This window comes from Nyctibius grandis, chromosome 35 (genome assembly GCF_013368605.1).
Source record: "Nyctibius grandis isolate bNycGra1 chromosome 35, bNycGra1.pri, whole genome shotgun sequence".
NCBI classification, from domain to species: Eukaryota; Metazoa; Chordata; class Aves; order Nyctibiiformes; family Nyctibiidae; genus Nyctibius; species Nyctibius grandis.
Genome location: NC_090692.1, coordinates 19,978 through 42,997, shown reverse-complemented (window position 1 = coordinate 42,997; position 23,020 = coordinate 19,978). Strand labels below are relative to the sequence as shown.

Here is a 23,020-nt window from a genome sequence, read left to right as displayed (position 1 = left end):
CCTCCTGGTCTCCTCTGTTCTCTTCGGTCTCCTCAGACCCTCCCCGTCCCCCTCAAGCCCCTCGGTCCCCTCACGCCCCTCTCGGTCCCCTCAGCCCCTCTCTCTCGGTCCCCTCACGCCCCTCTCGGCCCCTCTCGGTCTCCTCAGCCCCTCTCGGTCCCTCTCGGTCCCCTCAGGCCGTCCCCGTCCCCTCAGGCCGCCCCCGCTCCCCCTCAGCACGGCGGGGCCTGAAGCTGCGGCTCCGCCATCCCGCGCCGCGAATTCCTGGGATGCCGCCGGCAGCGCTGCCGGGAGCTGTAGTCCGGAACCACGGGGAACCCCCCCCTAAACCCGGCACCGAGACCCCCCCGGACCGGGGACACCCCCCCGAACCGGGGACAGTCTCTCCACGGAGTGGCAACAACCCGGATCCCCCCCACCCCAGGCCCGCGGCCAGAGGGTGAGGGGATGGAGGGAGTTTTGGGGGGTATTTGGGGGTCTGTGGGGGGATTTAGAGAAGAGTGGGATTTAGGGGGTCTGGGGGCTATTTGGGGGAGACCTGGGGGATATTTGGGGGTCTGGGGTGGGATTTAGAGGGGTCTAGGGGGTATTTGGGGGTCTGGGGGTGTTTGGGGGAGACCTGCGGGGTTTTTAGGGGGAGTCTGAGGGTATTTAGGGGAGATCTGGGGGATATTTGGAAGTCTGGGGGTGGTTTTAGGGGGGTCTGGGGGTATTTGGGGGAGCCTGAAGGGGGTCCCTCATCCCACACAGCCCCCCCACATCACCAGAACAGGGCCTCACTCTTCACACGTGTTTATTGCCCCGCAGGGACCCTCTGCTCCTCCCCGTACTCCAAATTTTCCCCGGAGATCCATCCAGGGACCCTAAAACAGATGTGCTGAAGGTCGGAGCTGCATCCCGGAGCGCTGCAGGTTGGATGTGGCAAGCGGAGAAGCGGCTGAGGGGACGCCCCCGAGGGGGTGGCAGGTGCTGGGGGTAGGGGGGGACTTTTGGGGTGTCCCTCACACTCAGGGGTGCCCTTCGCACACCCAGGGCAGCTGGCTCGTGCAGGGGTAGTCGTACCACTCGCCGTCCTGCCTTACTGCTGCGCAGTTTTCTTGGTGCCCGCCGTTGGGTTCATTCCTGTGCCACAAGCTGCGCCGAGGACAGGGGGGATCAGGACAGCTTAGGGGTGTCCCCCATGTCCCCAAAGCCCCTGTCCCCAGCTCCCGCTGAGCTGTACCTGCTTTCCCGGGGTAGGACGGTCCCGTTCGCCAGCTTCCAGGTACCCTCGATTTCCTCATCCCTGATGCCGAGCCAGGAGGAGCTTTGCAACATGCTCTGGACATGACCCTTGCGGGGGACAAAAGCAGCGTCACCCCATGGCAGAGACCCTCATGAAGCTTGGGGACAGCGGGGGACAGCAGATCCCGGTGACAGGTTAAGACCTGATGCCATATCCCCCCCCACTTCACCTTCTCCTCGGGGCCGTCCACCTCCAGGAGCTGCGTACCCAAAAGTGAGCAGAAGCGCTGGGCGTTCTCCCAGGAACTTGCCGTTTTGGAGTAAAAATAACAAGAATTTCCGAAATAAATCCAACCTTTGGAACAAGGGGGACAACCTGGGGAGAGGGGACATCGAAAAAAAGGGAGGGTCACCCCCCAGCTGGGGCTCTGACACCCCATAAACCAGGGACAGCCCTGGCCGGAGAGATGATCTCAGCTGCTGGCGCTGCTGAGCATCACCATGAGCTTGGTGTTATGGCTGGGTTAGGGTTAGAGCCCGGCTGAGGTTTGGGTTAAATCCTTTATGTTGAAGGTTAGGACCGGGTTGGGGTTTAGACTGGGTCAGGATGAGGTTAAATCCTGTATATTTAGGGATAGGACTGGGTTGGGGTCCTGTTGGGGTCCATTTGGGGTTTAGATTGGGTTAGGATTAAGTTAAATCCTGTATATTTAGGGTTAGGACTGGTTTGGGGTCCCATTGGGGTTTCACCTGGGCCAGGATGAGGTTAAATCCTATCTATTTAGGGTTAGGACTGGGTTGGAGTCATGTTATGGTTTGGGTTTAGCTTAAGTCCTATATATTTAGGGTTACAACTGGGTTGGGGTTAGGACCGTGCTGAAGTTAGGGCTAAATTAGGGTTATTTTAAGTCCTAGATATTTGGGGCTATGGCTGGGTTAGGATTAGGGCCCTGCTGGGATTAGCGCTAGTTTAGGATTAATTTAGATCCTTTATATTTAGGGTTAGGGCTAGGTTAGGATTCTTGGGGTTTGGGCTATCTTAGGGTTAGGTAAAGTCACATACATTAAGGGTTTGAGCTGGCTTAAGGGTTAAGACCCTACTGAGGTTTGAGCTAGTTTAGCATTAGGTTGTGACATACATTTAGAGTTTGAGCTGACTTAAGGTTTGACCTTGCTTAGGGTTGGGTTAAGTCACATATCTTTAGGCTTAGGTGAAATCACGTATCTTTAGGGTTAAGTCTGCATCAGGGTTAAGGCCCCATTAGGGTTTGGGCTCGGTTAGGATTAGATTAAGTCACCCTAAATGTAGGGTTAGATCGCGTTTAGGGCCCTGTTGCAGTTTAAGCTTAAGCTCTATCTGTGCCAGGTTCGGGTTGAATTTCAGCCAGTGTAGGGTTAAGCAAAGCCCTAAATATTTTAGATAAAGGTATCAGGACTGACAGGAGCGGGAACAGACGTTGTCCTTGCTCCCGTGGACGACCCAGCGGCTCCACTCCCGATCCCCCGTGTAAAGCATCACCGTCTGCTTCTGGTTGTTGCCGTAATTAAAGTAGAGATCGTGACCAGCCAACGCCAAGAGCCCACCATCGCGGCACTCCCAGCGCTGCAGCGTGCCGTCGTCCCGGCAAGTCTCCAACCTCACGAGGGCCAGGTTTTGTCCGGAGGTTGCCGTAACACACCGTTGGCTCGCCCAGTTCCGTAACCGACTGCCCGGTAGCCACTGGAACCGTTGTGCCGTGGCCGTGGGCCTGCACGTCGTCGCCGTCAGCTGCTGCCCGCTGGCCTCGACGCATTTGGTGTGGTCTTCGTTGTAGAGCAGGAAGGAGCGGGAGGCTGCAGAGAGGTTCCCGGTAAGCCGGGGAGGGGACATGCGTGGGGATTGGGGACATAGATGGGGACTGGGGACGTGCGTGGGGATTAGGGACATGCATGGGGACTGGGGAGACACACGGGGACTGGGGACATGCATGGGGATTTGGGACATGCACGAGGATTAGGGACATGTGTGGGGACTGGGGAGACACACGGGGACTGGGGACATGCATGGGGATTTGGGACATGCACGAGGATTAGGGACATGTGTGGGGACTGGGGACACACACGGGGATTGGGGACACTCGTGGGGATTGGGGACACGCATGGGGATTGGGACATGTGCGGGGACTGGGTACACACATGGGGATTGGGGACGCACACGGGGACTGGGAACACACATGGGGATTTGGGACACGTCTGTGGGTGTCACCATGGGAAGAGGAAGTGGGGGACACCTGCGATGTGGACACGCACCCACATTTGGCACCTCCTTCGCCTTCTCTGCCTCCAGCGCCTCTGTCAGGGCTGCAACTGGGGAGGGGGAACATGGTGGGGGGGGGGACACACAGCTGTCACCCTGTCACCGTAAGGCACAGGGTGTCCTGGGTTATTGCCACGACAGGGGCGGGAGTGGGGCTGCTGGTGAGGGGCGCTGAGCACTCAGATCCCCAGTGAAGACCCCCCGACACCCCAATAACACCTCTGCCCCCCCCAACAGCTCCAGCATCACCTCCCCAGGTGGACAGGACCCCCCGAACCCGGTGCTACCCCGGTTACTCACCGTGCCGTGACCCGACGGCGAGGAAGAGCACGTTCATCAGCACCGAGACCCCCAGGGCCGCCGTACCCACCAGCACCAGCTTCTCCCTGGAGCAGCGCCCTGATGCTGGGGGCGGGGAGTGAGTGCCGATGGGTCCCCGGTCCGGGTAGAGCCACGTGGCACCGCCTTTAACTGCGGCGTGGTTTTGGCTTGCCGACGAGACTCTTGCCCTCGCCCATGCCGTACCTGGGGGGTCAGGCACATGCTTCTGGCTTGGCACAGCCACGGGGGAGTCCAGGGGCTCATAGGGGTTCTCCTCTGTGGGGTCCAGGTCGCTGCAGGCTGGGGAGGAGAGAGCGGTGACGGCACTTGCGGGGGGAAACTCCCCCTCCCGGTGCCACCACGATCCTTGGGGACACCCCTCGAGCATGATTCCCCTCAGTGCCACTTCCCTGGGGACCCCCCCATTGGGTTCCAAGGGTGGGGGATCCCCCCCTGGTGTCTCTGAGCCCTCCAGGGATCACCTGTGGGCACTGAGGATGGAAATGGGGGTCCCCATCAGTGCCACCATCTGCCCTGGGGACCCCCTCCTTGGACACTGGGGGTGGGAGAGTCTCCCCTGGGGAGTCACCGACCACGCCAGGGAACCCCTCATACACCAGGCACAGAGACAGGGATCCCTCCCAGTGCCACTGCCCACCCTGGGGACACCCCTCAGGGACCAGGGATGGAAATGGGGGTCCCCCTTTGGTGCCACCACCCACCCTGGGGACCCCTCTTGGGCACCAGGGAGTGGGGATCCTCTTCTAGGTGCCACCACTTGTCCCAGGGACCCCCACTGGGCACCAGGGATGAAGGTGGGGATCCCCTTTGGTGCCACAGTCCATCCTGGGGACACCCCCTCAGTCACCAGGGATGGGGGAACCCCCCCTGGGTGCCACCACCCATCCTGGGGACCCCTCTTGGGAAGCAGGGACAGAGACAGGGGACACCTCACGGCACTGTGAGACCCCAAAAGGGACATGAGGGGGTGTATTAGGGACAGTGGGACAGCCAGGCTTGCTCCCACCCCACCCAGCACCCCGGGGTGCTCCCTACCTTCGCCATCGCCAGGCCCCAGCACCCACATTTGCCCCTGCCCGGCTTGGCTGGACTCGACGTTGCCATACATCGTCCCTGCAGTGCCAGAGAGCTGTCCCCAACGCGTGTCCCCACTGATAAAACCCTGCGGGAAGTGGGTGGTGGGGAGGTGCCGGATGCACCCTCACCCTGGGGATGGGACTCAAAGGGGCCCCCACGCACCCAGCGGCTCCCTCCCTGCACCCCCAAAGCTTGGCTGGAGGAGGCACCGCCAGTGACAGTCCCCAGCGGGCGCTGGCAAAGACTCCGGTGTCCCTGGGGTCTCGGTGCAGGAAGGGCCCATGGAGGGTGCCCAAGGGTGCTGCTTGTTGGGGAGGTGGGTGCTGGGGGTCATGTGTGGGACTTGGGGAGAGCAAGGGCCACGTGTCCCCATGCCCAGGGTGTCCCCATGGCAGCGTCTAGGGTGTCCCCATGCCCAGGGTGTCCCCCCACACCCATGCTCAGCAGATGCCGGTGTCCAAGGTGTCCCCGTGGCAGTGCCCGTGGTTTCCCCGTGGTTTCCCTGTCACCAAGGTGTCCCCACGCCCGGAACATCCCTGCCATCTGCCCACCCCAGGGTGCACCCATGTCCATCCCAGCACCCATGGGAGAGCCGGGTGGCCCCGAGGCGGGTGCCTGGCCCCCACGCCGGCTCTGCCCACGCAGGAAGAGCCGGGTGCTATCAGCACCCACCAGCCCCGGCCACAGCTCCCCGGCCACCTGCCGGCACCCGGCTTATCATGGTGTCAGTCGTACCGTGGTGGTGCTAGCTGTCCCTTGGCGGTGCCAGATGTGCCGTGGTGGTGCCCGGTGTCCCATCATGGTGCCAGCTGTCCCTTGGTGGTGCCAGATGTGCCGTGGTGGTGCCAGGTGTCCCATCACGGTGCCAGCTGTGCCTTGGCGGTGCCGGGTGTCCCCATCCTCGCAGGGCCCCACACCCGTCCTGTCCCCCCTCATGTCCCCACAGGGTCCCCCCCCACACACCCCCCTGCAGTGGCACCCATGGGTGCTGCTCGGGCGCGTGGACCCACTGGTGCAGGAGGAGGTTGGAGCTGCGGCTGTAGTGGGAGCCACAGTGGGCGCAAGGGAAGGGGCGTTCACCGGTGCCCGAGCAGCACCCGTGGGCGCTGCCGCGGGGTGTTTATACGGGGTGCCAACCAACACTGTGCCGTGGCTTCTGCCACGCTGACAGTGTCACCCCCAAGACAGACCCCAGCCTTGAAGCTTTTATCCCCACAGGATAAGCAGCACCAGGTTAATTTTAAATAATAATAATATCAATAATATTAATAATATTAAATTCAAAAAAGGAAATATACAGCCAGGTTTGTTTTAAATAATAATTTAAAAAAAAAGAAAAGAAAAATGAAAATATACAGCAGTCACATCCCCTCCTCCCCAGCGGGCACGTCCGGGCCTTAGAGGGGGGATTTGGGCCAGTGCAACAGTGCGGGGTGGGGGGAAATGGGGGTCCCCAGAGCTCCCCCCCGTGTCACCCAGCTTGGGGACAGTGATGGGGACAAGCCAGGATGAGTGGGGAAAGTGCCACAGGGCCAGGAAGCGGCCGTAGAAGGGATGGGGGGTGTGGGTGGGGGACACCCCCGGGGTGCGGAGGTAGTGCCGGCTCTTGGGCTCCTTCGGTAGCAGTTGGGGGTCAAGTGCGGGATGCAGAGGGGTCGTGGGCCAGGGGGGGGCGGTGCCGCAGGGTCTTCTCCTGCTCCTGGAGAGAGAGGGTACATGGTGTAGGATCTATGGGCTCCAGGCTGTCCCCAAGCCTGCAGGGAGCTGGGGGACATGTAGGGGACACCAGGATGGGGACATGGTGCAGGACCTGTGGGCTCCAGGCTGTCCCCAAGCCCGTAGGGAGATGAGGGACACATGGGGGACATTGGGACGGGGACATGGTGCAGCATCCGTGGGCTCCAGGCTGTCCCTGAGCCCATTTAGGAGGGTCTCCATGGCCAGGAGCAGGATCTGCCCCAGGGACATCCCACACATGGCGTCAGGGCACCCTTGGGTGCCCCCAAGCCCAGGACACCCCATTTTGGAGGGTCTCCATGGGCTGTGGACACTCACAGCCTTCAAGGCACCGGCGCTGGCCCACTCAGTGGGGGCGAACGTGTCCTCCTCGCCCCGCGCTGGCTCCGGCCCCTCATCCTCGTACTCGGTGAGGTAGTCAGACTCCTCTGGGTGGGGGGCAAAAGGGGGTGCAGGGTCAGACCCCCCCCCCGATCCAGTCTTGCACCCCGGACACCCCCTTGCACCCAGCTCACCGTCAGCGTAGCCGTCAGACAAGTAGGGCTTGGCGGGCTCAATGCGGGACACGATCTCTGCCAGGTCGGTGAAGCCAGCACTGGGGCACGTGAGCACCTACGGGAGGAAAATGCAGTGGTGGGTCCTCCAAGCAGCCCCCGCACCCATGTGGGAGAGGGGTGAGGATGGAGGGGGCAGGAAGAGGGATGTGAGATGGGCAAAGGCAGCAGGGGACACGGAGAGAGGGACAAAAGGAGGCCGGGGGGACAGGAGATGGACCAAGGAACAGACAGGACATGGACCAAGGAGGGGTCAGGAGATGGACCAAGGAGGGGACAGGAGATGGACCAAGGGGACAAAGCATGATGGGGAGTGGGGCAGGAGATGGACCAAGGAGGGCGCAGCAAGGTATCAGTGAGGGACAGGAGATGGACTAGGGTGGGAGGACAGAAGATGGACCAAGGATGGGACAAAGACACTGAGGGGCACAGAAGATGGATGAAGAAGGGGACAGGAGATGGTTGAAGAAGTGGACAGGAGGATGCCAGTGAGGGACAGGAGGACACCAGGGGGGACAAGCTGCACCAGGAGGGCTACAAGGCCATGGGGGAGACAGAAGGGACGAGGGACAAACAGGGTGCTGCTCCCTGAAGATGGCTCCAGGGCCAAGGAAAAAGAAACCCCTTAAAATCAGGGTGCCGGGGCCAGGGTGGCCCAGCCCACGATGCCCCAGGGCAGGTCCCCAGGAAGCTACCACCACCCCCCACGGTCCCCAGTGCCACCCTCTGCTCACGTCCATGCGTTTGCTCTCGTAGAAGTCAGCCGACCGCCGGTCCTTCACCATCTTCTCGATGATGTCACCACGGCTCCAGCCGTCAAAGACCACCTTGCCGTGCTGGTAGCCCACGTCCTGCGGGGAGAGGAGCCGCAGCCCGTCGGTGGCCTGGGGCACCCCAAATGATGGTCCTGGTACCCAAATGACAGGTAGGACGTCCCAACTGATGACATGGGACACCCGACTGATAGGTTGGGCACCCAACTGATAACCAGGGTACCCCAAATGATGACTGGGATGCTCAACCTAGTCAGGACACTCCAGACGATGGCCAAGGGTACCCCACTGATGGCTTGGGCACCCCGACCAATGGTCCAAGCAGCCCAACGGATGGTCAGGGAGCCCCAAATGATGACCTTGGTACCTGGAACGATGGCCCAAGTGCCCCAAATAATGGCCAGGACGTGGCAATTGATGGCCCAAGCACCCCAAACAATGGCTCAGGCACCCCCAGATGATGGTCCAGTCACTTTGTTAATGGTTGGGGCACCTGAATGATGGTTTGAGCACCCAAATGATGGCCGAGGTACCCCACCAATGGCCAGGACACCCCAAACGACGGACCAGAGCACGCACAAATGGTGGCTGGGGCACCCAATCAATTGCTGGTTGACCCTACATGATGGCCAGGAAACCCTGTTTAATGGCCTGGACACCCAGCTGATGGCAAGTGCACCCCAACCCACATCTGGGGCACCCCATTAGTGGTCAGGGCACCCTGTTAATGGCCAAGACACCCCAATCAACAGCCAGGATACCCCAACTGACGGCTGGAGAACCTCAACCCGTGGCTCGGGGCACCCCATTGATGGCCAGAGGCACCCTAAATGATGGTCCAAGGCCACCCCACCGGCTTCTCCATCCCCCCAACTCACGTAGATCTCGTCGAACTTGCCAAAATCCATGGTCTTGAAGCGGTCGATGGGTGGGCGGATGTACTCGCAGTACGAGCTGGACTTCACCACCTCCAGCTGCCGCACGCACGACACGTAGGCCAGGCGGGACTGGATCTCTGCCATGTCGGGCACCTGCGAGGATGAGGTGCTCAGCACCCTGCCCGCACCATCTCACCAGCATCCCTGCGTCCCACCGGTCTTCACCTTGACTTTTTCAGCCCAGGGGTTGAGACGTTTCCAGAGAAGCCACCAGCCAGACAGGCTGTCCCCATAGTTGCACAGGTCCGTCTCATCCTGGCTGCCCACGTCGATGGCAATCACCGTCTTGGCACCCATGTTGCGGGCGATGTCGGCTGTGGGGTGGGAAAGGAAGAAGCTGGGTCGCTAGCATCATGTTTTCCCCCAATCTGAGCCTGTGATGAGAGGTGGTGGCATGAGCGGAGCAGGGAAATGGGGGCGAGGGACTGTCCCCAAGCCTGGGCTGGATGGCAAAGCCATGCTGGGGCTTGTGGTGGAACGAGTAGTGTCACATGGGTGCCAGAGTTGGGGGCAGGAGCCCAGCAGCAGGACGTGCTGGTGGGGAGCAGAGCAGTGATGGAACCTGGTGCACGTGGTGGGCCAATGGGAGGGCACAGGCAAGTTGCAGCATCTGTGGTAGGATGTGAAGGAGCATGGAGATGCCTCAGGAGGACACCAGTAGATGATGTGAGGTGGATGGAGATGGCTTGCACATAGAGGTGGATGGAGATGCTCCAGGAGGGCACCTGGTGATGAGGACATCAAGAGATGATGATGGGACATGAAGGAAGGTGGTTTGCATGTGAAGGAGGATTGAAATGCTCCAGGAGGACACACCTGGTGCTGAGAACTCCAAAAGATGATGCAAGAGGGAGGGAGGTGGCTTAGATACAAAGGCAGGTGAAGATGCTGCAGGAGAGCACCCAGTGCTGATGACATCAAGAGGTGATGATGCAGGATAGAGGAAAGTGGCTTTGAAATGAAGGAGCGCAAAGATGCTGCAGGAGGCCACTCAGTACCAAAGACACCAAAACATGGTGCATGACGGAGGAAGGTCGCTTGCATGTAAGGAAGGGTGGAGATGTCCTGGGAGGGCACCTGGTGCCAAGGTCACCAGGAGGTGACACAGAATGGAGGGAGGTGGCTTGCACATTAAGGAGCAAGGAGATGTTCTGGGAGGGCACCTGGCATCAAGGACACCAAGACATGATTTAAGATGGAAGGAGATGCCATGCACGTGAAGGAGCATGGAGGACACCTAGTGTCAAAGACACCAAGAGGTAGTTTGAGATGACGGGAGGTGGCTTGCACATGAATGAGGGTGGAGATGCCTCAGGAGGCGACCTGGTGCTGAGGGCACCAGGAGAGGATGAGGCAGGATGGATGAAGGTGGCTCGCACATGAAGGTGCCTCAAGAAGGCATCTAGTGCCAGGGCCACCAAGATATGGTATGAAACAGAGGGAGGTGACGTGCCTGTGAGAAAGCATGGAGAGCACCTGGTGTCAAAGACACCCAAGAGCTGGTCCAAGACAGATGGAGGTGTCTTGCAGGTGAAGGAGGATAGAGATGCCTAAGGAGGGCACCTGGAGCTGAGAACATCAAGAGAGGATGATGCAAGATGGACAAAGGTGACTTGCACATGATGAAGCTTGAAGATGTCCCAGGAGGACACCCAATGCTGAGGACACTAACGATGGTGCAGGGTGGAGGGAGATGGGCTGTACCTGCAGGAGGACAGAGACGCCTTGGGAGAAAACCCAACACCAAGGACACCAGGAGAGGATGATGCAGGATGGAAGAAGGTGGTTGGCACCTAAGGAGCATGGAGATGCTCTAGGAGGGTGTTAAGGACCTGCAGAGATGATGCAAGACGGAGGGACACTTTTTGCATGTGAAGAAGGATGAGGATGACCTGGGAAACCACCTAGTGCTGAGGACACCACGAGACGATGCAATACTGTGTGACTTTTTCGGCAGGTGAAGGAGGATGAAGATGCCCAACACCGAAGACACCAAGAGATGATGCAAAATGAAGGGATGCATCTTGCATGTGAAGAAATATGAAGATGCCTTGGGAAGCCACCTGGTACAGAGGACACCAAGAGATGATGCAAGATGGACGGACATTTTTTGCACGTGAAGGACGATGAAGACGCCCTAAGAGGACGCCCAGCAACGAAGACACCAAGAAGATGCAAAACCAAGCAAGATGTCCCAAATCCAACCTCATCATCTCCTCTGGCCGTTGAGAACCCATCTCATGGTGGCCATGCAGTCCCCACCCAACTGCCCACCACCACCCCCGGGGTCAGACCTGGCACCGCATTGGCTGCTGCCCCGGTTGAGCGGTGATGGTGATGGCGTTGAGCTGCTACTTGCCTGGCAGGTTGTTGATGTAACCACCATCCATCAGCAAGTTGCCATCCTTGGGGTCGCAGAGTGGCGGTAGGTACCCAGAAAGGGTCATGCTGGCTCGCACGTACCGCCAGAGCGAGCCTGCGCCGGCGGGAACAAATGCAATGAGCACGGCTTGCCCAAAACCCACCCCGGTGGGGGGCTGCCCCTCGCTCCTACCCACGCCTGGGGACGTCTGCACCCCATGGGTGCCCAGTGGGCACCTACGGGTGGCAGAGGAACCCATCGCGTGCCCTGACCTGGTTGTTTGCAAAGCCCAAGTGGTTCAATCTGGGATTGGACGTGGTTTTGGGGAGCGGGAAGGGGTGGTTTTTTTGGGGGGCGCCGGTGGCCCCGGCGAGCGAGGTGCTGACCTGGGACATTGTTAACATAGCAGCCATCCACGAGCCAGTGGCTGTCCTTGGGGTCGCAGAGCGGAGGCAGGTAGGGGGTATAAGACGCACTGGCTCGGACATAGCGCCAAAGACTGCCTGCCGGGAGGGAGAGGACACGGTCACGGCCATGGTGGGGACGGGACATGCCCGAGCACCTGGCGGTGGGTGACCGAGGATGTTTGCAGGACGTTTCCAGCCCCAAGACCAAGGGAAAGCATCTTGGCCATGCCGGGCTGGGGAAGGACGGACAGGCGAGGTGCTCGATGGAGGGTTAGAGGTGGTGAGCTGGGATTAGTTGGCGTTAGAAGCCGGAGGAACAGGCAGAGCGAGAGCCAGGCTGCTTACCAGCCACCAGGTGTGCCCCGTGGACGGCTCAATGTCCCAGGTGAGCTCCGACACCAGGCAAGGAGGAGGGGCAGCCACCACGTCACCACCACCGTGATCTCCCCACCACCACCATGTCCCCACCACCGTGATCTCCCCACCACCACCATGTCCCCACCACAACCACATCATCTCCAGCACCACCGTGTGATCCCCACCACCACCACGTTGTCCCCACCACCATGTCTCCACCACCACCACGCTGTCTCCACCACCACCACCACAGCATCCCCACCACTGCCACCAGGTCCCCGTGCTCCACGTGCCATGAGTGTGGGTTACTGGGGTTAGTGGTGAGCAGGTAGGTTAGAGGGGACATGCATGCTCAGGGGGTCAGGATGCGGCTCCGCACCCCGATTCTGCCCCCAACCCCATCGAGGATGTGGGGCACAGCCAGACCCCCATGGGGACCTAAGCCTGATGGGGTCACCAGCACCAGGTGGCTCTGGGAAGCCACCACTGCCCGGGCTCATCGTGAGCCCTCCAAGCCCTTTCCTTGCCACGCCAGGATGTGCCCTCCCCTTGGCATGTGGCAAACCTTCCCCCGTGGGGCAGTGGCACCGTTTTGGGGTGTCGGTGAGGAGGGTCCCCCACAAGGGAGGATGTGGTGGCACCGGAGAGCTTCCCTGGCTCCCCAGGGAGCTCTTACCGTCTGTGTGTACCCGCATGGCTGAGGCCGTGATGTCTGTCGTGACATTGAAGTAGGGCAGCCACAGGTCCTGCGGGGACAAGATGGGGTGGGTGACCCCGTGGGGATGTCGGTGGGTGGGTGGGGAGGTGGCCGGAACCATTGCCATGCATGGGTGAAGCCCTGAGGGGGTGTCTGCATGACGCACCTCGATCTGCTTGTCCTGGAAAACATTGTTGATGCTGGTGTTGAAGGCCGAGCCCGAAAACATGGAGGTGATGGGGTAGGTGAGGTCCAGGACGGTCTCGAACACCGAATTCATGCACTGGAGAAGAAGGAGGAGAAGGATGAAGAAGGAGAGAAGGAGAAGAAGGATGAATAAGAAGGACAGAAGGAGGAGGAAGAGTAAGAAGGCGAGAAGAAGGAGGAGGAGGAGCAGGAAGGAGAAGGAGGAGAAGAAGGATGAAGAAGGAGGAGGAGGAGAATGAAGGAGTGAAGAAGGAAGAGTGAAGGAGGAGAGCAGAAGAAGGAGAGCAGAAGGAGGAGGAAGAGAAGGAGAAGAAAGAAAAAGGAAAGAAGAAAAGCAGCAGCAGAAGAAGAAAAGGAGAGAAGAAGAAGGAAGAGAAGAAAGAATAAGAAAGAGGAGAGAAGGCAAACAAGGAAGAAGAAGAAGAGGAAGAAGGCGAAGGAGGAAGAAGAGGAAGATGAAAAGGAGGAAGGAGATGCTTTAGCAACAACCCAGGCAGGGCTGGCCACAGGCAGGGAGGGGTGGGGGACGTGCCATGGCACCCACCTTGGCCCACTCGCGTGCCCGCTGCTTGGTGCGCACGGCGCTGCGCTCCTCGGCGTAGAGTGCCCCGATGAAGGCACCAATGGAGGTGCCGCCCACCATGTCGATGGGGATCCCCGACTCCTCCATCGCCTTGATCACCCCGATGTGGGAGCAACCTCTGGATGGACAGAGAAAATCAAGAGCAGGATGGATGAGAGCGGGACCTCCACCCTGCCGGGTCACATCCTGCCATGGCGCAGCACCCACCTGGCTCCACCACCCCCCAGGACGAGGGCGATGGTGTTGCCGGTGAGGACCCGCGCCAACCGGGAGAAGTCGCTGTGCCGGTCGGCGTTCTTCTCAAACACCTTCTCGTACATCTCCCGCTGCGGATGGGATGGACGACGGATGACGACGATGGTGGTGGACCACCAAGGTCACCCAAGGGGGACATACGTACCAGTTTGGTGGGGCTACGGCGGGAGAAGATGCGCCGGGGACACTTGATGTGGAAGTGGCCCGAGCACCAGCTGCGCATGTTGAGCCACTCAACGGTGCGGGAAGGGCTGGGACCATCCTCGCGGTGGAGGAGGACCAACTGCTTCAGCGCGCGCACCGCCGTGTTCTCCAGCATCTGCTCCAGCTGTAGAAGCCATCAGCCACCCGGTGCGGTGTTGTCCCCACCACCGCCTAACCCACCCTGCCTCACCTCTCCCAGTGCTGGCTCTTGGTCACCCAACCCTACGATGAGGATGCAGTCAGCTTGACGGATGCAGCGCACTGTCCATGGCGTCAGGGTACAGTCGGTTTGGTACAGGACGATGCGGTGGATGTCCTCCTGCTGCGCCAGCCAGCCTGACAGGCGGTACTCCTGGATGCTGCCGAGATGGAAGGGTCAGCTGGTGGCACGGTGGTGGGTTGCCGGTGACGTTCCTCCCAATGGGAGTTACCTGTCCAGCGCCGAGGAGCCAAGACGGGCACGGATGATGTCACTGGTGAGGAGAAGCGTGGGACCTGGGAGAGGTGGGGACATGGTCACCACCATGCCATGAGGCTGTGGTCGCCATCATGGCGTGGTCACTACCATGCTGTGGGGCTCTAGTCATCATCATGCCATGGTTGCCACTGTGCCATGGGACTGTGGTCACCACCATGCTGTGGCCACCATCATGCCATGGGGCTGTGGTCACCATGCCATGGTTGCTATCATGCCATGGCACTGTAGTCACCGTCATGCCATGGGGCTATGATGGTCACCATGCCATGGTGCCCATCACACCATGGGACTGTGGTCACCACCATGCTGTGGCCACCATCATGCCATGGGGCTGTGGTGACCATGCCATGGTTGCTACCACACCATGGGACTGTGGTCACCAACATGCTGTGGCCACCATCATGCCATGTGGCTGTGGTGACCATGCCATGGTTGCTACCGTGCCATGGGACTGCAGTCACCACCCGCTGTGGTCACTGTCATGCCATGGGGCTGTGACAGTCACCATGCCATGGTGCCCACCACACCACAAGACCAAGGCCACCTCCATGCCATGGCTACCACCATGTCACGAGGCTGCAATCACAACCACGCCAGGTCACTGGCATGCCACAGGACCATGGTCACCTCCACGCCACGGCCACCACCATGCCGTGGTCACCGCTGCACCGACACTCACCAATGGCGTTGAGCGCATGCTTGAGTTCCAGCGTGAAGGCAGCCATGGGCACATCGTCGCACACTGGCAGCACCGCCACCGTCGACAGGTTGCTGGTGGGGTTGGTGGGCTCCGAGCTGGAGGCCATGCCCAAGCCAGAGCCTGCACGGACAGATGATGGGGTGGTGGATACCTTCCATGCACTGCTCTGATGATAGCCACCAGCCCTGGAGAGGGGACCCCATCGTCCCCAATCCCTTTAGGACCTACTCGCAAAGGGCCCGCGGAGCTGCTGAAGGTTTCCCAAGATCTTCTGGCTCAGGAGGTGGATGAGGCGGGTGACAACCTGCAGGGATGAGGATGAGGATGGCCCTCTGACCTGGCAGGGCTTCCCAAGCTGGAGTCTCATTAACACTCCAGACTGGTGTCCCACATGCCTTTTTGGGTGCCACCACCATCATCCATCCTTGGGGACCTCAGAGAGGGACAATCCCAAGCACATCAGCCCTTCTGCCCCAACAGCTCTAATCACGTCTTTAATTCCTTAATTTAAGCTGGTTTTAATGAGTGTCACGGCCACTAGCTGAAAGGGACACGGGGTCACGAGGGTGCAGACCCCAGGATGGGGATCTGGGGGTACCTGGGGGTATCTGCGCTTGATGTTGTTCAAGGTGCCCTCAGGCAGCTTGGCGAGCTCTGTGTCCCGGACCGCATGGACCGTGGTGGCACGAGGCTGCCGGGTGAGGGCTTCTACCTGGAGAAGAAGACATACGGCCAAGATGTACCGGCCAAATGTACGTGGTGTCCACCCCCTGGCCCCGATATGGGTCTCACCACGCCAATGAGGTCTCCACGGCCATACTCCCCGATGAGCTCCTTCTTGCCACTGCCTTTCTGGATAACGGAGCGGAGGCGCCCGTTGAGCACGATGTAGGTGCAGTCCGACTTGTCACCCTGCCTGGGGGACACCACCAGTGGGAAGTCAGCCCCTTGCCAAGCTGGTCCTCATCAAGCTGAGGTGGGCACCCATCCGTTGGTACCCACCTGTAGAGTGCCCGGCCGGCCTCCACCGCCATCCAGTCGATGGCAAAGTCCATCTGGCGCACGAAGGGTGACATACGGGCAGCCACGGTGTGGGCGACGCTCAGCACCACGCTGGGCTGCTCCCGCATGATCCTATGGGTCAACAGCAGTTGGGGGACACAGTGGTGGCCCCAAGATATGCCACCATAGCGTTCACTCCAGGAATCCCCTTTGGCACCAACCCTTTGCCCCAAACCTCCTCTGTCAGCGCCGGGACTCACTCGTAGAAGTCTGACTTGGAGATCTTGAGGAAGGTACAGTCGCGGTTGGCCTTGATGGTGAAGATGAGGGGCTCGCCGGTGAGCACGGCCAACTGTCCCACCATCTCGCCGGGCTGCGTCAAGAAGAGGCAGACATCCTCCGCCTTATCAATCATCCGCTGGTACACATGCAGGCAACCCCACAGCACGAAGTGGAGGCTCACGTCCTGCCAAAATGGCACTCTATCACCGTTGGGGACGACCTGGGACCCCCAGGCATGAGGGGTCCCACCAGCACTGCTTGGGCTTTCTTCTGGTCCTCTTCACAGGGTGTTTTGCACCCTCCAGATGGCTCTGGGGATCATTCCTGCCCCCCATCACCCATAGGGCAGGAGTAGGAAGAGTAGCACCCCATGGAAATATAGGGTGGGGGGAGCAAGATGCCACACCAGCTCCCCAAAACCCAGACCCACCTGGTCCCCTTGACGAGCAATGACCGTCCCGGCTTTGGCGTGATGGAGCAAGACACGGTTGTTGAGGAGAGAAGGGTCCTAGAGGGAAGAACGGCATCACGTGAGGTATGAGGACCATCATGAGGAGATAGGGACCACCACGAGGAGACAGAGGACCACCAGGAGGCCATGGGGACCACCACGAGGAGATGTGAACGCACCACAAAGTGATAGGGGACCAGCACAAGGAGACAGGGGACCACCCCAAGGCAATGGGGACTACCACAACACGAAGGAGACCACCACAAGAGATGGGGGACCACCCTGAGGCCACAGGGAACACCACAAGACCACAGGGACCACCATGAAGCAACGGGGATCCACCATGAGGTGATGGGGACCCACTACAAAGTGACAGGGACCACCACAAGGCCACGGGGACCCACCACAAAGCAACGGGGACCTCTACGAAGCAACACGGGGCCAATATGAAGCGACGAGGGATCACCACAAGGCAACGGGGGGACCACCATGATGTGACAAGGACCACCGCGATGTGACAAGGACCACCACGAAGTGATGGGAACCCACCACAGCGCAACAGAAGACCACCACAAAGCCACAATTCCCCCATGCCAGCACCGTTTTGACCCTCACCTCCACCTTCATGAGCTTGACCAGCTCCTGCTTGGCAGCCTCAAAGATGGCACTGGTCTGGCGGCCCTGGTAGGGTCCGAAGGGACAATACCCGGTTGCCAAATCGTCCTCGCAGTAGTTGTAGTGGTAGACGCCAGATGGCTGCTCCTCTACCGTCACTGACTTGCGCTCCTTGGGCTCGTGTGAGACAGACTGCGGGGAGACGGGATGGCTCCGGCACCCGTCCGCAACCACCCCGGTGGGGAGGAGTTGGGTGGACGCGGTGTCGCCGGATCTGGCCTTACCCGTGAGAAGGAGGCCAAGGCGCCGATGCTGTCTTCCTGCAGCGACACCGAGATGCGGCCGCGCTCGTAGGCCATGTCGAAGTCAGAGCAGGTACCCTTCTGGATGCCTACGATGGGTGAGGGAAGGGTACCAGGGTGGTCACCGGTGTCTGAAGTGGGGATGCTGAGAGGGGGGGTGCATGAGCAGGGAGGGGGGCTGCATGACCCCAGGACCCCCCCTCCTTCCTCCAGCCTCCAACCCACCTGAGATATCCACCGGCATGGAGATGCAGCGGCTCAACGGCGGTGGCGGCGCAGGGGTCTCCAGCCCTCCGGCTTTCAGCGGTTCGGCTGCAGGATGAGACCACGCTGAGCACCAGCAGCTGAGCACCCCACCGTGGCAGTGGTGGAATGAGGTGGGGGGTGGTCCCACCACCCCTTCTTGGCTCTTACCCGGTTCCCTGCCCTCATCAGCACCGCCGAGCCCTCGCTTGCCGTGGCGGACGGGGCTGGTGCGGGCGGCGTGGCCGGGTTGAGGGAAGAGCCGCAGCTGTTGCATGTCCTGCAAAGGGGGACATCAGTGGCATTGAGGGGGACGGTCCTGGACCCATCCCGACCCCCCCATTTTTGACGTGAACTCACGTCGCTGAAGAGCTCGTTCGTCAACCCAAGGTAGTTGTGCAAAGCCAAGAAGGTGACGCGCTGCAGGCGCACCATGATGATCTAGGGAGGGGACAAGAAGCCATCAAGGGTCCCCTTGTCACCCCAAGGGACCCCCTCGTGGGACCCCCGACTCACCTGCACCACCCGCACCAAGCTCTCGGGGTACTTCTCGAAGACGGCGGAGAAGGCTTCAACAGGCAACCGTAGGACGGTGGAGTCTTCTGCCGCCCGGGCACACACCGTCCGGTATGGTCGCTGGTGGCCCTAGGTGACACGCCGTGGCGTTGGTGGCCTTGCCGGGATGGGAAGGTCCATCCTGGCCATAAATGGGGGATGGTGGCAGCTAGGGGCTGGTGAAGCCCACCGGTGGCACCGGACTTCTGGCTTGTTGGCCTTGGGGATGGCCACGGTTGGGCTGGAGGGGTTTGGGGACAGTTGGTGGGGCTTAGAGATGGCCACCGTTAGGTTAGGGGATGGCCACAGCTGGGCTGGAAAAGTCTGGGGACGGTTAATGGGGCTTGGACATGGTCATCACTGGGTTTGGGGATGGCCACAGTTGGGCTGGAGTGGAGTGGTTTGGGGACAGCTGGTGGGGCTTGGGGACAGCCATAGCTGGGCTGGAAGGATTTGGGGATGGCTGGTGGGGCTTGGGGATGGCCACGGTTGGGTTTAGGGACAGCCACAGTACCGTGATGACATCGAGGATGCTGAGCAGGCTGTGCACGCTGTCCCCGGGGAACACCTCCTTCATCACAGTCTCCTTCCCATCCTGTCAACAACAAACCCCCCTCGCTCTTCATCCCCATCCCCACAGCGTCCCCATCCCTGTGTCCCCCCCTCCTCGGTGCCCCCTCACCGGTTCGGTGAGGAAGAGCTCCAACTTGCCGTCCTGCACCACGTAGATGCTCGTATCGGGTTGGCCGGGACAGAAAACGTAGTCACCTTGTTGGTACTGCTGGAAAACCATGTGCTTACACAGCTCCAGGAACAATGGCTTCTCGAAGTGGCCCAGCACCCTACGGGGGACAAGGACGGGGACAGTGAGTGACACAGAGGCCACCCAGACCTGGCCACGGGTCCTCTGGAGCCACCCCAGTGGTGGGGATGGGGAGCAGCCATGAGCGCGGGGGGCTGGCCTAGCTGCCCAGAGGGTCTCCAGGGTCAGATCCTGACCCTGGGGCCTGATCCTGACATTGGGGCCAGATCCTGACCCCCACGGATGGATCCTGATCCTTGGAGACGGATCCTCACCACCCCCCTGGCACTGTATCCTGACCCCCGGGGATAGATCCTGAGCCTGGGGCAGGATCCTGACCACCCCCCCCCGCCTCGGGGCCAAATCCTGACCTCCAGGGATGTAACCTGACCCCCAGGGCCTGATCCTGACCCCCCCCCAAGGGCCCGATCCTGACTTCCCCGGGGCCTGATCCTGAACCCCTGGGGATGGATCCTGGCCACCTGGCAGTGGATCCTGACTCTTGGAGATGGATCCTGACCCCCAGGGATGGATCCTGATGCCCTGGGGGCAGATCCTGACCCTGGTACTGGATCCTGACCCCCCTGGGGCCCGATCCTGATGTCCTGGGGGTGGATCCTGACCCCCAGGGCCTGATCCTGAGCCTCACCGGACATTTTTGAGCATGTAGAGCACCTCGGAGGGCAGGTGAGAATTGGCCACATCGAATTCGGTCAAATCAGCTTCCAGCACCGAGGGAGGAGGTTCCTTCAGCTGCAAAGTGGGCACCTCCTTCGGGATGCGCAGGAACCTTGGGGACAACGACGTGACATGAGAACAAAGCCATTATCACCCCCCCAAGTGTCCCCTGGCGCTGGTGGTACCTCACTTTTTAGCAATGTTGAGCATCTTGAGTTTCTTCTTCATCCGAGGTCTTGAGGTGCTTGAGATAGTGGTATCCACCAAGGAGGAGGTGGATTGGGACACCTGGGGTTAGGGACATCGAGGTGGGATGTCACCTGACGGTGACATGGCGAAGCCACCTCACTCGTCACCCCGCCCCGTCGTCACCTTGCGCATGATCTTGCGGCCATAGAAGAGCATCTTGTCCCGTTTGCGGAAGCGATATTTCGGGGTCCCCTGGGCGGGTATTTCTGGGGAGCACCGTGGGGACAGGTTAACAGGGTGCGACCTTGTCACCTCCTATCCCCAAGGGCCACTGTGGCGCTGTCACTCACTCTTCAGGTGCAGCCGGCGGACCAGGACCACGATGGCGGCGGCGACGATGACGGCAAAGAGGCCGAGGCCGAGCATTGCCCCCAGCACCTGCGGACGGGGAGAGGGGGGATGTCGCCACGCGGTCCCTGGTGTCCCCTGGGGGACGGGAACGAGCGCAGGGGGTGGCACTACTATCTTGGTGACATGGGAGGGGCTCGACAGCATCAGGGATTGGGATGCTGTCCTCAGGGGCACGGGGACATGTTTGTGTCCCCTGAGGATGCTCAACTACATCGAGGACCTGGACGCTGGCCCCTGGGGATGTGGGGACAAGTTTGTGTCCCCTCAGGGGTGCTCAAGAGCATTGGGGACAAGTATGTTGTCCCCAGGGGACACGGGGACAAGTTTGTGTCCCTTCAAGGGTGCTCAAGAGCATTGGGGACCTGGACACTGTCCCCAGGGGCGTGGAGACAAGTTTGTGTCCCCTTGGGGTGCTCAACAGCATTGGGGACAAGGATATTGTCCCCAAGGGCACAGGGACAAGTTTGTGTCACCTTCAGGTGCTCAAGAGCATTGGGAACCTGGACGCCATCCCCTGGCGACATGAGGACACGTTTGTGCTCAGCAGCACCGGGGCTGGGGACAGCATCCCCTTGGGGACACGGGGACACATTCGCGTCCCCTGGGGGTGCTCACCGCGCCGGCGGGGAGCTGTTCCTCGGCGAAGAGCCTGGGCAGCATGGCTGTCAGCGACACGTCCTGTGGGGACAAGGGAACAGCTGAGCCCCTGGTGTCACCCCGCCCAAGGTGGGGACACACCCAGGGGGTCACCGACACCCTCGTCCAGCCATGGGGACATTTTTCTACCTCCGCCTCGTCCTGCGGCTCCGACTCGCTCTGCCCCATGGCCACCGCGCAGCTCCACCCATGCAAAAACCTGTGAAAACAGGCAAAAAGGGGACAAAAAAGACAAGTCGGTGACACGGGGACACACCACAGCCACCGAGGTGACAGGTGACAACAAGGTGGCAACACCACAAGGGGTAAAACTCCGCCAGGCGTTGGGTTGGCCCTGATTTGCTGCATGATGGGGTGCGGGAGGGAGCTCGGGTGTCCCTGGGGTGTCCCCAGGGCGTCCCCAAGCTGTCCCCAAGGTGCTTGGTGGCATCGAGTGGCCAGGAAGGAGTTTTAGTGTCCCCCCCTTGGGGACTTTAGTGTCCTCTCCCCGGCGGGATGAGGAAGCGGTGGCAGGAACCTTCCCGTTGCGACAGCCCTGGGTCACCCACTGTCACCTCCCCATGTGACAAGGGTCCCCAAGCACCGGTGGCCCAGCCCCGGGGTGTGTGTGTGTGTCCCCATGTCACCACTGTCCTTCCCAAGGACACCCGGGGGAACGTGATGGTGACAGCAGCAGCCACTGGAGCGGGGACGTCACCGAGTGTGGCACTTGTCACCTGCCGTGTCACCGCAGCGGGGGGGGGACAGGGGGACAGCTGAACGCATGGCACCACGCCACCCCCCAGCACCCTGTTGGCAGCGAGGGCGGGGCCTGGGGACACCCCCCATGGGTGACAACTGGCCCCCCCCAATGCTGCCCCCTATTGCACCTTCCCCAATATTACTCCCTCACGGCTGGTTCTGCCCCCCGCCCCCCCGGGCAATATTACCCCCTCCCCCAAATTATGTCATCCCCCTTGGTCAATAGTGCCCCCCCCACTGGTATTGCCCCCCCCCAGCCAGTATTGCCCCCTCAACACCCCGCCCCAGGCTGCTTTTGCCCCTCCCCCATCGCCTCCCCCAGCTGCTTCTGCCCCCCCCCGGCCTAATGTTGCCCCCCTGGTAATTGGGGGGGGGGACTGATGCTGCTCCCCTAAGCCCCCCCCCCAGGAGTTATTGCCCCCTCCCGGCTAATATTGCCCCCCCAAAATGGCTTTACCCCCCCCATGGTCTAATATTCCCCCTCCAAGTACCACCGCAGTCATTATTGCCCCCCAGGCTAATATTACCCCCCCTCTAGACTAATATTTCCCCCCCCAACCGATATTACCCCCCCCCCCAAGCCCATCCCCGGCATTATTGCCCCCCAGGCTAATATTGCCCCCCACAGGCATCACTGCCCCCCACAGGCATTATTGCCCCCCCCCAGGGCTAAAGCTGCCCCCGCGGGGAGGTACTGCCCCCCAAATCGCTTCTGCCCCCCCCTCAAAGCCACAATTGCCCCCTCGGGTCCCCCAAAGGCCCAGCTGCCCCGCCCCGGGCCGCCCCCGCCCTCACCAGCCGCCGGGCTCCGGCCCCCGCACCGCTCCGGCCTCGCTCGTACCGGCGGCCCCCGCGGGCGCTCACGTTCCCTTTAAGGTCGCCCCGCCTCCCGCGCTGACGT

General features: G+C 60.9%; 2 protein-coding genes across 12 annotated transcripts; both read right to left on the bottom strand.

The window, feature by feature from the left end:
• Window positions 1-776: 776 nt before the first annotated feature.
• Window positions 777-5,875, bottom strand: LOC137675560 (macrophage mannose receptor 1-like). Its single transcript, XM_068421693.1, has 9 exons — window positions 5,675-5,875; window positions 4,898-5,024; window positions 4,046-4,141; window positions 3,821-3,925; window positions 3,514-3,570; window positions 2,665-3,057; window positions 1,455-1,600; window positions 1,223-1,332; window positions 777-1,134 (listed from the first exon to the last, which is right to left on the bottom strand). Exons 1-9 carry the CDS (start codon window positions 5,873-5,875, stop codon window positions 1,008-1,010), a joined length of 1,362 nt encoding a protein of 453 aa, XP_068277794.1. The 3' UTR covers window positions 777-1,007.
• A 302-nt stretch (window positions 5,876-6,177) lies between these two features.
• Window positions 6,178-22,996, bottom strand: PNPLA6 (patatin like phospholipase domain containing 6). Of its 11 annotated transcripts, XM_068421686.1 has the most exons (36): window positions 22,915-22,996; window positions 21,508-21,577; window positions 21,337-21,399; window positions 20,661-20,748; window positions 20,494-20,576; window positions 20,312-20,409; window positions 20,093-20,233; window positions 19,324-19,483; window positions 19,156-19,236; window positions 18,603-18,731; window positions 18,447-18,527; window positions 18,258-18,366; window positions 18,069-18,155; window positions 17,826-17,932; window positions 17,542-17,733; window positions 16,906-16,983; window positions 16,454-16,659; window positions 16,194-16,325; window positions 15,984-16,107; window positions 15,790-15,903; window positions 15,420-15,495; window positions 15,171-15,311; window positions 14,445-14,508; window positions 14,204-14,372; window positions 13,955-14,137; window positions 13,762-13,880; window positions 13,516-13,672; window positions 12,931-13,047; window positions 12,744-12,813; window positions 11,301-11,417; window positions 9,107-9,255; window positions 8,882-9,034; window positions 7,965-8,081; window positions 7,192-7,288; window positions 6,995-7,104; window positions 6,470-6,638 (listed from the first exon to the last, which is right to left on the bottom strand). In XM_068421686.1, the coding sequence occupies exons 2-36, from the start codon at window positions 21,544-21,546 to the stop codon at window positions 6,573-6,575; spliced, it is 4,017 nt and encodes a 1,338-aa protein (XP_068277787.1). In that variant the 5' UTR covers window positions 21,547-21,577; window positions 22,915-22,996; the 3' UTR covers window positions 6,470-6,572. The 11 variants fall into 11 exon arrangements, with proteins under 11 accessions (XP_068277781.1, XP_068277782.1, XP_068277779.1 ...); XM_068421680.1 differs by lacking the exons at window positions 6,995-7,104; window positions 11,301-11,417 and adding an exon at window positions 11,690-11,806 and having other exon boundaries at window positions 6,178-6,638; XM_068421681.1 differs by lacking the exon at window positions 6,995-7,104 and having other exon boundaries at window positions 6,178-6,638.
• Between the last annotated feature and the right edge of the window lie 24 nt (window positions 22,997-23,020).

What these genes read in the sequence shown, in the direction of transcription:
- LOC137675560 (XM_068421693.1), bottom strand. Translation starts at nt 5,875, where the DNA reads ATGAGGGGGGACAGGACGGGTGTGGGGCCCTGCGAGGATGGGGACACC. An exon ending in CGCCGTCGGGTCACGGCACG is followed by an intron (nt 3,571 to 3,820) that starts GTGAGTAACCGG and finishes CCCCCTCCCCAG; the next exon opens with TTGCAGCCCTGACAGAGGCG. An exon ending in GTCCTACCCCGGGAAAGCAG is followed by an intron (nt 1,135 to 1,222) that starts GTACAGCTCAGC and finishes TCCTCGGCGCAG; the next exon opens with CTTGTGGCACAGGAATGAAC.
- PNPLA6 (XM_068421678.1), bottom strand. Translation starts at nt 21,546, where the DNA reads ATGGGGCAGAGCGAGTCGGAGCCGCAGGACGAGGCGGAG. An exon ending in CATGCCGGTGGATATCTCAG is followed by an intron (nt 17,933 to 18,068) that starts GTGGGTTGGAGG and finishes CACCCATCGTAG; the next exon opens with GCATCCAGAAGGGTACCTGC. An exon ending in GTGGAGACCTCATTGGCGTG is followed by an intron (nt 15,904 to 15,983) that starts GTGAGACCCATA and finishes CTTCTTCTCCAG; the next exon opens with GTAGAAGCCCTCACCCGGCA.